At 37.5% G+C, this 14,838-nt stretch overlaps 2 protein-coding genes across 3 annotated transcripts; both read right to left on the bottom strand.

Moving 5' to 3' along the window:
* Positions 1–696: 696 nt before the first annotated feature.
* LOC121655613 (carbonyl reductase [NADPH] 1-like) lies at positions 697–14,764 on the bottom strand. Of its 2 annotated transcripts, none has more exons than XM_042010387.1 (7): positions 14,682–14,764; positions 5,673–5,787; positions 4,898–5,067; positions 2,200–2,307; positions 1,878–2,086; positions 1,223–1,276; positions 697–1,132 (listed from the first exon to the last, which is right to left on the bottom strand). In XM_042010387.1, the coding sequence occupies exons 2-7, from the start codon at positions 5,783–5,785 to the stop codon at positions 959–961; spliced, it is 828 nt and encodes a 275-aa protein (XP_041866321.1). In that variant the 5' UTR covers positions 5,786–5,787; positions 14,682–14,764; the 3' UTR covers positions 697–958. The 2 variants fall into 2 exon arrangements, with proteins under 2 accessions (XP_041866321.1, XP_041866320.1); XM_042010386.1 differs by lacking the exon at positions 14,682–14,764 and adding an exon at positions 7,192–7,318.
* Positions 10,313–14,813, bottom strand: LOC121655612 (carbonyl reductase [NADPH] 1-like). The gene is made up of 7 exons (XM_042010385.1): positions 14,682–14,813; positions 14,013–14,127; positions 12,918–13,087; positions 12,692–12,799; positions 11,320–11,528; positions 10,928–10,981; positions 10,313–10,807 (listed from the first exon to the last, which is right to left on the bottom strand). Exons 2-7 carry the CDS (start codon positions 14,123–14,125, stop codon positions 10,634–10,636), a joined length of 828 nt encoding a protein of 275 aa, XP_041866319.1. The 5' UTR covers positions 14,126–14,127; positions 14,682–14,813; the 3' UTR covers positions 10,313–10,633.
* Positions 14,814–14,838: the final 25 nt, after the last annotated feature.

Below are 14,838 nucleotides of genomic sequence, written 5' to 3'. Positions count from 1 at the left end.
GTTCACTTCCACGTCACCATCCACAGAGTCACAACTCAAAAGTCGTCGGCTTTCCACACACACAAAGGTATTTTGTCGTAAATAGTGAACACGTCTAATATTTCTGATTGTTGGCCATGACCTGTTTCGGAGCCATTTATCGGGACAAATTCGCTCATAACAAGATAATCGGGCGTTTGCCATTCTTGGTATGGAAGTGGCAAAATCGGGACAAAAACAGTCCAATAATCTTTGTGTGTACCAGGCCTAAGGCCTGCATAAGGCAAACGCCTGATTATCTTACATCTTATAAGATTTTCCAATAAAATTATCCTGTGGTCTGAGGAGTGTTACGAGCGAATTCGTCCCGACAATCGGGTTAGAAACGGGTCGTGGTTGACAATCGAAGGTTTTGAACATGTTCAATATTTACGACCAGATATCTTCATGTGTGTGAGAAAAGCCGACGACTCATGAATTGTGACTGTGTGGATGGTGACGTGGTACGGAATGTAGCCAATCAGAGAGCGAGCTGGTCGGGGAACAAGGAAGGAAATAAAGTCCGTGTTCACACTGTCTCCACTGTTATTTTTTCCAGTTCTGGCTTTTTCTGTTAAAAACCATCAGCATTCCTTCGTCTTGTATATCCTCTTCCATGCTGGGTGTTGTTTTTTCCGGTTGTTGCTATGGTTGTTCTTTGTTTTGTTTTGTTGTGTGTGTGTGTGTTGTGCTTTTTTTCAGATCATGTTTGATCATGCGAGATGTCCGGCTTGGAGGACTAGACTGTAGATCGGTTGCAGGACATCCTCGTTTTGTGTGTGTTGTTCTGTGATGAAATTATTTAAGCTACCACAGACAGTCAACACTGTTAAATGTCTGATTTTTTTTATCTTCGTCTGTGAGGTCTCTAGCAGATAAAAGATCTGTTCAGATTTAGAAAATCTTTGTGTGTACCAGGCCTTAGCTGCCTGTGACTTTTTCACCACGGCTGAACTTGCTTATCAGAGACAAACTTTCCGTGAGGCTCTGTGGCTCCTGGCGGAAGAAGGGCCAGGTAAACAGGAGTAATGGCGCCCTCTTCTGGCGACTTTTCTCCTCTCTTGCCACCCATGTCAGTCTGGACCCAACCTGGGCAGCAGGCACTCAGTAAGATCTAAGAAAAGAGTTCAAGGAGCACAACATTAATTCGAGCTATGAGATTATTAATTATTAATTATTAAACATTTAAAAAATGTAAAATTACCCCATCGTTTGGTCTCTCCTTAGACAAGCGACGAGCCAGAATTAAGGACAGCGTCTGAAGGCAAGTACAAGCTTTTGAGTTATTAAATGTATTTGTATGGGTTCAATATTTAGTCATAAAGATTTTGCAGTTGTAAATAAATGCTTGCAAATCATTTATATTTGCATCTGTAAATCAAGCTCTTGACACTGTAAAAACAATCTGCCTGAAAAATTTAAGTTTGCAAATGTGCAGAAAAGGGTTTGCATGATTGTAAAAAAGATTTGAATTTGTGGGGAAAAGAATAAAGTTCTTTTGTGAAAACGCTGTTCGCAGATGCTAAGCACAAAACTGCGTGCAAGACTCTGAAGTTGCAAATTTTGTCCATATCTTTACTCTTCTATCTGATTGGATGGTGACAAATCAAACTGTCCAATCAGAGAGTAGGCAGATTGTTTTTACAAGGTGAAAAGCTGATTTACAGATGCAAATCCTAAAATTATGTGTAAACATTCATTTCCAACTGCAAAATCTTTATGACTTAATATTGAGCCCATATATTTGTTCTTTTCCAATCATCCTGGACTAGAACAGTGACTATAGATTAAACCAACCCATTTTAAATGACTCATTTATTTGTAAAACTTGGTCCAACTGATGAAGACATGAATTTTACCGTCAGTCCAGTTTTAGATATTCCATACGCCGTATCAGGCCAGCCGCTGTTCTTGTGCTCGCCTCGCTTGGCCTCATCAACAAATCTCTGCATCAGTCCCACCAGCTCGTCCTCGGTGATGTCGTTACTGCGGAAACGCTGCTGAAGCTCTGGACTGCACTTGTTCAGAGTTTGGCTGCCGACAAAACTGGACATGTTCACCACACGACCTTTAAAACACACACAGGGGGATATCTGAAGCTTTTAGCCACTCACAGGTGATACCGTTCCACAATGTCACAATCAAAAACTGCAACTGCTTGGACCAGTTCTGTGTTCGTACCTCCAGCTTTGATGAGCGGCAGGAAATGAGTCAACATGTCTCTGGTGGCGAAGAAGTTTGTCTTCATGGTGACCTCGGCCTGGACAGCAAACGGAGTTGTGTCTGCCACTAAGAGGAGAGACCACATAACGCAGCCGTTACATCGTGTGTTACTGAAATGATTAAATTCCTGGAAGATGTAAATATCCTGGTGTCAAACCCCCAAACTATTCTTGAAAAGGTGTGTCACAATTACTTGATTTCACAGTTAATTGTCGTATTTAATGTCACAATCAATTAATCCTACAGATTCCTCAATATCACTTTTTTTTATACAATATTTAGATCAGAGCGCGCACAGACCGAAAGTTCAGAATCAGAATGCCATTTATTGTCGTTATACCGTCAAATAATTAACAGTGCAACAAGACGGGTTTTACGTTCACTAAAAGTTATGTTATGAATGAGCAATGGTCCGGAGAAGAAACTACAATATGTATTTAATTTCAGATATATGGTCTTGTTCCTTCACTTTCACTCTTCCAGTATTATTTATGATTCAAACAGCAGTTGTTCTGCTAAAGAGCAGCTGGAAGTCAAAGCTTGATGGTTTTTCCTGTGTTTCAAAATTCGCTATACAGATTAAAAAATCATTTTAATCTTGGCATCAAAAGGTAGAAATACATAAAACTTAAAGCCCTAGAAGAAGTTTTCATGTGATTTTACGCATTTATAATGCTGTGAAATTAATGCATAATTGTGAAAATCTTAATGCCGTGATTATTTCTCTGACAATAACGGTACCAAGAAATGTGACATCCAGCCTTGAATTCAAGTTTTAAAACCTCTAAGTCCTCTTAATTTCCACCAGTCCCCCTCTAGCCTCTTATGAGACCATTTCCTGTCCAGTCTGCTGACAGCTCCATCAATTTGGACTCTTCAAAGCCAGTGGCTTCTATAAAATAGCAGAATTTGATGATTGGGATAAAATGAACATTTTTATGGGTTTTCTGACCCATAAAAATGGGTAGTAAGAAACTCCAGAAATGCAAGGAATGAATGAATGAAATTACTTTGATTTATGCTTTTATCACCTTAGATTAAACCATATATATACAGCAAGTCTTTCTACATGAGTGAACTGCCATGTCTGTGCCACCATTGCAGTGTTTGAAATATTTACTGCAATGAAAGGCAACAGAAGAGTGTTAAAATAAAACTGGTTGTGGATGCTTTTCTGTGAGCTCACGTTTGAGAAACAGAGGATCAAACTTATCACTTGATGTAAGAACAAACAATAATATGAGAATCAGCCCCATCAAAGAAGAGAAAACATGAAGCTGAATTCAGGATAATTGAAAGAGGGAAATCACAAACATTTTTCCAGGAGGAGATTACTGATGAAGCACAAAAGTCTGAGTGTCAAAGATGACTTATTCTCAGCTTGACAGCAGGCTTGTACAAAATTCAGAATTGAGTCAAGAATTTTACCTAAATTCCAATTTAATTCTTGAATTTTAATTTGCAAACAGGAAGTGGAATTAGATAGATAGATATCTAATAGATAATTGAAACTGTAATAACTTTAAAATTGTGGAAAATGATAGAAAAGCACTCCATTTCCCAGAATACCTTGCTCTATCCAAGTTTTTTAAATGGTTGTCCAAACATTTTGGACATTTAGTTTAGACTCTTGTGAAAGAAGCTAACTGAGGGCCAGAGCTGTTTTGTACTTTATAATTACAGCAACATGCAAAATAACACATTAAAGGACATCTATGCTCGTTTGTTTTAGTGAACCAGTTCCCGAAACAAATGGAAATGACAGAGCGATCTGCAACTACTGCAGTGCTCTAGTCTGGTTCCATAAAGGCCGCCTCACATTTCAAACTTCGCCTCCAGGTAAGTGTACAGATTTATAACCTGTCATTCATTTTGTTGACCATGTCATGTATTTGCAATGAGAACTGTGCTCTTTTTAAAAATGCAATGACCATCTAATCACACTATTTCTTATTTGCTTGTGCAAGTCTTCATCATGAATCTTGAGATCATGTCAAAGTAAAGCAGCCTTGGAGGCAGTGGTGGTGTGTGTGTGTAACATAAAACCTCCTAACTGTGTTAGGATTAGAAAAAAAAGTATCACATTCTCACTGATTTTTGATAAGAATGAATTTCTCTGAATTGCAGTGAATTCAATAAAACTTCCTGTAATTCCAATTCAACATCCTGTGGGGTGGAGTCGATTCAAATGCATTCAATTAATTAAATTCTGAATTTTGTACAAACCTGCTTCATAGATTATTTAGCCGACTGATATAGATGCAGCATACACTTAGATAGTGGGTAAAATACTCCTGAGATGGCTGTCTAGATGTCAGTAGTTGTTTTACTTTTCTCTAAATCCTTGTTTATCTGAAGCTTTGGGGTCCCTTCTGTGTTTGTTAAATGAGCATATTTCTGTTTGTAACATTCATTAACAAAAGAAAAGACAAACATTTACACAGATAAAAAGTTGTTGACAGCTTGGGCACAACTACACAACTATAATAACAGTCTGTTGCTATAGTTACAAATCAGATTATACTATTGTATGTTTTCAATTACGATTACTCCAGACTGATGCTGCTGTAGCCAAATTTAAATGCAGTTCCCAGCAGATACAATATAAACACTGTAGTGCATTATAAACATTATGTATTTATATATTTTTTCATACTTGTAAATGCAATCCCAGCGTTGTTGATAAGGACATCCACTCCTCCATACTTCTCTTTGAAGAAAGCAGCAGCACTGATGATGCTGTTCAGCTCATTGATGTCCAGCTGGTGAAACAAAGCCTTCAGACCCTCTGAGGCCAGAGACTCCACAGCTGCCTGACCTCGATCACTGCAAAAGACTTTTTATTTAATGTATTTATTTAAAAGGGACAATGCATTTTAATTAACATAAAAATGTAAATATGCCAGAATTGCTCAGATGCAATACCATATTCTGCCCAGCAGATGGCACCATTGTCCTCTTTGTAACCTGTTCTGGTGAACCAGTTGTGATTCAAGGCTTTGAAGATTTTGTTTATTCTCCACCATTAAGAAGATTGTTTGTTCATGTTCCCTTCTTAAATAAAGCTGTTCAAACACACCCATATGAGGCCAATATAACAGATAATAGAGTTCTGAGAATTTGACTCTTCAATCTTTCATCATAACTTTTATCCAGATATGTGACAAAAACATTACATCTTTGAATATAAATCTATAATTCTTGGATGGGAATAAATAATAGCCCACAATAATGTTTCAAGTACTTAAATGTCAAAATTACTTAATTGTGATTTAGAAACACCTGCTGAATGATGTTTGAAAAGCAAAATTTGGTAAAAATGTTAAAAAAAATATTATGGAGATAAGAGCATTACATTGCAGAAAGCTTGTTTAGTGAAACAGCAATATGTTGCGCTGCACACACCAGCCTGGTCCAGGTGAGATACTTACACGTCTCTGGCGGTCAGGTAAACATCCCCTTTGAACTGCTTGCAGAGCGCTCGGACGATGGAAAGTCCAATGCCTTTGTTACTACCCGTTACCACAGCAACCCTGGTTGACATGTCTGACCACAGAGAGAAATCAGTATATGAACTGACCACAGAGAAATACACTTCCTGAAAACTTGAGAGAGCCAGCCTTTGTCCAAACAAGCTGAGTCAGATCAGAAGTATGTTGGAGGATGGACCAATGAAGGGTGAGATTTGCTGAGTCATGGTAACAATTATAAGAGGATAAAAAGAGGATCCATATATTCATCTATTTGTATTTTGTTTCAAGACAAAATAAAAAATAAAAATGTATTTAATATAAATAGGTAAAATGTGCCAGCCTCAGCAAGAGAAGAACAAACAGAATTTCCACAGTAAAAATTACAGTTCAGTCATAAAAAAAAAATAAAAACAAAATCATCTTAAAAAGTTTCACAATGAAGCTGTCAGCAATGACCTTCAGCCTTCATTCAAACTTCTACATATAAACTTGTTTTACAAGGATTTATGCAGGACTACTTTTGCTAATGATGTGTGAACTAACGTAACTGGTAATTCAAGGAATTAAATCAAAGTTAAACATCTCCACCTTTTTCAGAAAGGACTTCAAGTTCGTTGTTTTTGTTAAAACTCTGACATGCTGGAACAGAATTTTCTGTTCATTGTGTTCCTGGCAGAATAGGGCAACATCTTTTTCTGTCATATCCTGCTTCATTCTTTTCAAAAAGAACATTTAGCATTGTAAGATACTTTTGTCTTTCTCACCATCTTATAAAACCCATTTATGCCACGCGAGAGGGGAAAACTTGGCTTCCAGGGGGAAAAAAAAGCTTGTTAACCATAAATCTAATTAAACAATACTGATCTTGTGTCACTCAGAATGTACATTAGTGTCCTTCAGGATAACAATATTCCTGATTTAAAGAAAATAGCCTTTACGGTGTGAATTTATATCTTCATTAATAACACATATTTGAGTTTTCTCTATGATATCATATTCTGGATATGGTATTAATGGTATTCAAGAAGGACTTTTTTCTGTATCATTGCCTTTTAACATGTTCTGTCTCCTGATCATGCATGTGAGGAAGGGCCTATATTTTTAGTCTGATTTTTACAAACAGAAAAAATAAAATCACAAACTTGGATAAAGTTTAAATGACGTAACAGATCTAATAATTCTAATAAAATATCTCATTCACTGTTCACCTTCCTTTCCCCCCTCTTTCATTCTGTCTTCCTTAGAGTTTAATGTTTCTACTGGCATGATAAGATGCAACATAAGAATACAGGTAGATCCACACGTAGTCTGCACGCGCGAACTCATAAAAAAACCTTTATGGAGATACCTTCTGTAAGACAAAACACAGAAACTAGAATACCCTGCATGGCGTGTCTATAAAATATCTCAATTTTACTCATCTGAGTAACTAAGCTACTAACTTAAAAATTCATTGAGCAAAACTGAGGTTTCTTACTTGCGAGTGGCGGTGAGGAAGAGGAGGATGACAAGTGAAAAAGAAGCGACGAAGCGCAGAGGAAAACAGGAGGAACGTCGGGGGGCGACGCGCAGCGTCAGTGCGCATACCCGGAAGACTTTTCAAAATGAATGTTGAGTTAATACATGTTACATACAGTGCATAATACATGTACACGCCTATCGTATAGTATGTTAGTTACCTACGCGTTCATTAAAGCTAAATTCTGTTCGACAAGAGTTTCCCTTTAGAATGACTGCATTTAATTAGTAACATATTCACCTCAAATAGCCATAAAAATAACCGCAAAAACAAAGTTCTTCTTCATTAACTCAGCTAGCTAAATTGTGACGACTTGTATGGCTATTTCTAAATAAATTAGTTACCAAAGTAATGCAAGTTTGTGGTATTGGAGTCATTAAAAACAATGTTGAAGCGTTAAAACTTGGGCGTGTCAGACGTATCAGGTTCTCCACCCTGCTGTCCAGTGACCCGGTTCCAGCCTTTTACTCCAGTGTGGTTACTGCTTCTACTCTAATTGACTTCTCTGAAACTTAGAGAGTCTCTTCTTTTTCTAATAGCATTAATAATTTCCTTCTCCTCCAAACAGACACTGACAAACTAATCTGAGTTCATTTTAACCTGCAGAGCTATCCTGGATGTTGTGGCTTCATTGAGAGCAAGAAATCCCAAAGTCAGAACTCAGCAATGAAAAATGAATTTTCAATTCATAATACTCTCAATCCCACCACTATTATTTGTCCTGAGCCAATGACTGACATTTGTGAGGGTTTTCTCAACTTTTTATTCTTAAATATTAATCTTATATGATCAAATATACAACCAGTACCTTACAAGACCTCCTAGATCTTCTGTAAAACTACTTTCAGCTGTTTCAAGGTTAGTCACCAAAGCAGATCGTCGATTGAAGTAGCTCTAAAACTTTGAAACAGCCTTCCATTGTTAGGCGCTCTACTTCTACTGACAGTTTTAAATCTTTGCTGAATATATATTTGTTATCCATGGCTTTGAACCTCTTTGTGTACTTTTAGTGTTTTTTTCCCTATCTTTCACTTAACACATTTTAATATGTATTTCCATAATTTATTCCATCATTTTGCAGGGATAGGGTTCCCTTTTTCTTCTAAGGATTAATCACCACCATGAACCACATCGACTGCTTTTCTGATGCTGGGAAACTTCAACTGTAAGTTCATTCACGTGCCACACCTAGTCCTCTGGAGATTTCATGGCTGTTTTGCCAGTCAGTGTGGAGAAGCACTAATCTATAAATAAATCATTCATTTACAGAACACTGTTTCAGTCAGACATTAAAGTGAGCTGTTTAGTTTATCTGCTAAGGCGTGCTCAGATAAGAGTCTGCAAAGAAAAGTTCAGTTCACTCATTTAACTAATGAATAAAATAGAAAAGCATTGTTTTCTTCTGTATTTATGAATGGTGTTTTGAAGCCATGTTAAGTATGTAATAGTTAAGATTTAAATGCACACATTGTTCCAGTTACTTATGCAAACAAGATCAATATCATCCCAAACTGTAAAGGCTTTATTACTCAGGTCCCTGCAGCTGATCCCAGGTCAGCCAACAGAGGCGTTTACTGTACATGGGACACATAATTAGTCTGTGTAATGTCTACATATACACTTATTAGTCTCTTTTTTTCCCTAATAATTATGCTACTTACTAGCAAGTATGTTCTAGTATCCACACATGCTTTAGGCTTTCTGGTGTTTGTAATCTGTTCTTTTGTCTTTTTTGTGCTCCATCCCTGACTTGAAAAGTAGTCCCAGCAAAAGTATGTTCTCAAAAGTTCCCCCTTTTTTTCTTAGCTGAGAAGATCCAATTTAAATACAAGATCTCTTCTACTAGGGAATCCTGATGAAGATCACAGCAAAAGACACCTACCAAAAAATTAAACTAAATGTTTGAATCAACAGTTCGTATAAATTAAAATTACAGTAAAAGAGAAGAATAAATGTCAAAGTCTGAGGGGTTAGGGCTCTTTTCTAGTCTTGTTAGTTTGTGTTGTTTCCTTTTTATTTTGTAGAGTTTTCTCCATGTTTATATTTGTTTGTGTTGCTTCATGTTTGATAGTAGCCCTGGTTTAAATTTTCTAATCTGCTTTACCTGCTGCTCGTAAGTTGTCCTCAAAATATATACCCTTTTGTTTCTGTTATACTTGGTTAGATCATCCGTTGTGTTTCCCTGTCGTTTCTCTGGTTTCCTCCTTCTAAGTGTTTTCTTAATTAAAACCTTTATCCCTGCACCAATCTGCCTCCGGTCTTTTCATCTTGTATTTGGGTCCACTTCCTCCTCAAATCATGACAGTAAAAGAGAGAGACCCATACCAACTAAATCCACAATTTTTACTCTAATTATGAACATTTAAAACATCTTTTAGAGCAGTTCTAAACACCCCTGAAAGTAATTTTAGTTGGGATTGTCTGCAAGCTGATGATATTTTGAAAATTATATATAGAGAGAGAATAAAAGAAAGTAGTTCTGCTAGCACTGATTGCAACCTAGAAACATTTAGGAGAACTCTAGAAGTAGACATAGTATTATACTTGTTGTGACATGAGGACAAGAGGACAGCGGTATGAGGAAACTCAATGAGATTGTTTAGATAACGTCTATGCTGCAAACATTTGTATTTTTCTTCTCCGGTTAAGAGCTGACCATCCTGAATATAGCTTAACGCATTATCTCACACTGTAGGTTGTTTTGAAAGTAAATATATATACATTTGTCACAAACATTGTTAATACTCATTTAACAGAAATGAGAATATACGGGGATATCCTGAAACAAAACAATGGGCAGAACGTGCAGCTAATGATGCTGGTTTAATGCAGTGGCTCAGAAGCAGAGATGTCTAATTTATTAAATACGAATGTCATTAATTTCTCTTTCCACACATCTCTTCCTCGGCACTTGCTTTCAGGACAGGATGTTTATGCTTTGGTTTCCTTTGTGGGTCTGCCCAAACTCACCAACATGGAGAAAACATAAACTATTCTGTCCCCAGAAAGAAGTTTACACTTATTAAACAGGTTTTATTCAAAGCATTGGCATGAAATCAATGTGAAGTCTTACAGAAACTGCAGAAAAAAAGTTTATTGATTTCAGAGCAGTTACCTTTTTTGAGTTAAGGCTAGTTGACCTCTTTCATGTAAAGCATAAAAAAAATGTAACAAATACAGAAGGCAAAGTGAAACTTTAAAAAAAATGCACTTAGTTGATGCTTCCTATATTCATTTACACAATGCTGTATTTAAACCAGCAGGAGCAAACACACAATACCACGTTAGTGTTTCCTTGACTAATTTGAATAATTTTGGATTACATAAGCAAGTGGTAAACTCACTCCTTAAAACTGCCATGGTTTGTAACTTCATCACGTATTCATCTGACTGTAACATTTCACCAAGGCTGAACTTGTTTCTCAGAGACAAACTTTCCGTGAGGCTCTGTGGCTCCAGGTGGCAGCAGGGCCAGGTAAACCGGAGTCTCAGCGCCCTCGTCTGGTGACTTGGGGGCTTTTGGACCAGCCATGTCGGTGCGCACCCATCCTGGACAGCAGGCATTCAGCAAGATCTGAGAAAGAAGTTCAAAAAGTAAAACAAATATATTAGCAACAAGATTTCACTGTATATAAAAACTAATCAAAGAATATGGAAAGAATATAGAAAATTTAGATAATTTTATTTCTGTTACCCCGTCGTTTGGTCTCTCTTTAGACAGACGACGAGCCAGGATGTAAGACAGCGTCTGAAGACACATAAGTTACGGTTATTTAGTTAAACTACACAACCTTTACAGTCCTGGTTTAAGACAGAGGGCACTGAAAGTGTCAAAATACACCTTAACTAATAGTTCTTCTTGTTTTAAAATATTAGAACACCTTACTTAAAACAATGGAATAGAAAGTTTTTTTTAATGCACGGAAGTACAATGAAATTAAGGTGCATCTCTAAATTGTGCTCATATAGATCAAAAATCATATACAGATATGATAGACTAAATGAAAATATAACTATTAAAAGACCTGAGTGCCGTCCGATTGTACAGAAAACTGATTAAAAATTCCCAAAACAGATCAATCCTACCGTCAGTCCAGCTTTAGACACGCCGTACGCCGTATCAGCCCAGCCGTCTTCCTTGTGTTTGTCTTTTTTGGCCCCGTCAACAAATCTCTGCATCAGTCCCACCAGCTCGTCCTCCGTGATATCCTCGCTCCGGAAACGCTGCTTGAGAGCCTGGCTGAACTGGTTCACAGTACGGCAGCCGACAAAGCTTGAGACGTTTACCACACGACCTAAAATAAACCAAACAAAACACACACCATGTCTGAAACTGCTAAACAAACTTCTCCTTCTCTGTCACAGCACCATCAACACATCTCAGATGCATTAGGTTAAGAAAGTTTTCTGATTCCATCGCTTTTTGTACATTAAAAAAAAAACAAGAAATATTTGAGGAAGTTACAAATCTCAAATTGTACAGTTGTTTTTTTTTTTTTAAACATATGCTCATGTATTATCATAGTTTTTAATCTGCTAGGCTACGTTGAAATTCGACCCGGACCTCTTTCACATGTGGTACTAAATCGGGTACATATGTGATCTTTTTCATGTTGCATTTCATACAACTTTACGCCATGTAAGTGAGACAGACATCACAATTCTGCAACCGCAGTGGCAGCAATGAACGGCTCTGATTAGATCCACTTAAACCCAGCTAGACTGGATGAGAAGCATTTTTGAAAATGCTCCTTGAAGATGCTGAAATGGATAATATTCACCATGCATTCACCTCTCCCAGCTCAGAAAACCTCTTTGCATGATCCCACCACCATGCTTAACTATAAGGATGACTGACATTAGTCAGAACATAAATTCTGCATGTTCGGAGTTCTGTGGAAATAAGCGTTTATCAGAGTGTAAGCCAGCCGACATGCACCATGTGTTTAAATGCTTTTCTACAAAATCATGTTTATTTAGATTCTAAAATGGTTGTGCTTTCAGAAGCTTATTAAACTCAGAATGACTTCACTAGCTCTGTTTCTGACCAGTTGGTTCCCAATCCCCCATCTGACTGAGGCCATTTGACAATTATGGAGGTCAGAATGTTAGAAACCATTTTTAAACCTTTGCCATTTTACAGTAATCTTTGGGTTACACCTTTCCCCTGATGTACACCATGAAATGTGGAACACATGATTGTGTCTTTCTAAGTTTTTTCAAGTAAACTGAACTGGATTCCAGTCAAGTTTTAGACATATCTTAAGAAAAAGTTTAGGATGCTTTAAGTAAACATGCACTGGTGGGAAAATGTGTCCAATTAAAATCAGATATACTGAACCAGAAGCACAGAAAATATTAACACATTTTGAATGCATAGTCATTTTTAGCTAATTCTTCAAAAAGCTGTGTTAAACAACAGCTTCAGTCACCAGACTCAATCCAATTCTGTTCGTACCTCCAGCTTTTATGAGCGGCATGAAGTGGGTCAACATGTCTCTGGTGGCAAAGAAATTAGTCTTGAGGGTCACCTCTGCCTGGACAGCGAATGGAGTTGTGTCTGCCACTGAAGAGAGTATGTTAACAGTGTCACTCTCATAGATTAATCCAGAGGTGTAACTACAAATGTCAGCATTGTGTGAATGGCTTCAGCGCACTTTTAACGTGCATAATTCAAACCCTACCTTTGAATGCGATCGCTGCATTATTAATGAGGACATCCACACCTCCATACTTCTCTTTGAAGAAAGCAGCAGCACTGATGATGCTGTTTATGTCATTGATGTCCAGCTGGTGAAGCAAAGCCTTCAGACCTTCTGAGGCCAGAGACTCCACAGCCGCCTGACCTCGATCACTGCAAAAGAGCAAAGACTTATTTAATGTATTTATTTAAAAGGGGCAATAAATATTAATTAACATAAAAATGTAAATATGCCAGAATTGGTCAGCGGCTACTTTCCATCTGTACCACAATATAAAGATCAAGCAGTTTACAACAATAATGACAGAATTAAAAACAAAAATCCTCCACACAATCCAACACTTGACACATAAGTAAAAGAAGTCGTTGGTGGTTACATGTCTGGCTCCTCTTTAACCAACGTTTGAGTTTTGTTTTAAATATTTTGAATGTGGTAAAGTCACTAATGTCAGCAAGGATGCTGTTCCAGATTTCAGTTCCTTTAACTGATTCCACCTGTTGACTGAACGCTGTGCATCTACAAGGTACTACACAGTTGCCTCTAATAGAGGCTCCGGTTACTTTACCACTTTTACTGGATTTGAACTTGATAAATACATTCAAGGATGGTGGAGAGTCCATGCAAAATCTTATAAATCAAACAAAGGGCTTCAGACCCTCTGCAACCAGAGATTTCACAGCTACATGACCTCGATTGCTGCAGAAGTTTTCAAATTATTATTGGTGGTATTGGTATTATTATAACTGATCTGAAGTGGGGGGAAGAGAAAATAAAACCCATATCTCCATGAACCAGTCAGACCAGCCTGACTGTCTGCAGTTAAATCTGATAACGACAGAAACATGCCTTTTGAGGTAAAAAGCTAAAGTCTTATCATGAATTTACGATTCGAAGCCCAGGTTTCCCAGTTTATACTTGAATATTATTAGATTAATAGCTGTTCTTTCAAAATCTAGTGAACTTTAAATGTCAAAACATCTATGTAAAATACACAAAGAGAACACAGGTATAATATTGAGATGTACACTGGTCAATACTCTAGCCTGGTTCAGGCTTAACCAGGTCACAGATACCTACACATCTCTGGCAGTGAGGTAAACATCCCCTTCGAACTGCTTGCATAGCGCTCGGACGATGGCCAGACCGATGCCCTTGTTTCCGCCCGTTACCACGGCAACCCTGGGTGACATGTCTGCGCAAGGAAATAAATCTGATTATGAAATTACACCTTAAACCCTTAACACAATAAACCGAAATAAAAAAATAAAAAAAAAAAAAACACTGCTGTGTAAATGATTTTTTTTTTTTTTTTTTTTTGTTTTGCAACCAGCAGCTAACCAAGCAAGACTATTAGCAGTCAAAATTTAAGATAGTTGTTCTCCAAAAGTTAGCTTTATAAAAGAACCATAAACATTTAGAGACATTTGCATAAGGATGTGCCGTGGACGCATATTCTATAACGTTTGAGGTGCTTAAAACCCCCAACGATCTCTAAAAGTTACGATGCTTCTTACGCAATTTCCCTAAAAGTGCTTAATCACGCTAACAAATGCAAGTGAAGACAAGCTTTGAGAACTTAACTTCATGTTTCAAAACACGATTTAAAGGACCTCGCTCATGCATGTAGTTTTATGTTACATAATGGCAGCTCTTGCGAAATAGTCTGAACCATATTCAGATGTTAAAAAAAAATAAAAGCATAAAAGCTGCTACTGGAAATGCGGCGGTACAAAGGAGGTTTCTTACCTGAGAATGGGTTTGAGTTGCTGGATGACGCTGCAAAACAAGAGCGAGTCGCTGAGGATCTGTATGCACCACCAAACAGGAGGACACAAAACCGAAACAAGCTAATGGAAGGCGTTAACAGGAAAGCGAGGCTGCGGCTGCGCATTGTTAGTGCGCA

The sequence above is a fragment of the Melanotaenia boesemani genome, chromosome 16, assembly GCF_017639745.1.
Source record: "Melanotaenia boesemani isolate fMelBoe1 chromosome 16, fMelBoe1.pri, whole genome shotgun sequence".
Lineage (NCBI taxonomy): Eukaryota > Metazoa > Chordata > Actinopteri > Atheriniformes > Melanotaeniidae > Melanotaenia > Melanotaenia boesemani.
Note: the sequence above shows the minus strand (reverse complement) of the source record. Positions and strands in the feature narration are given on the sequence as shown.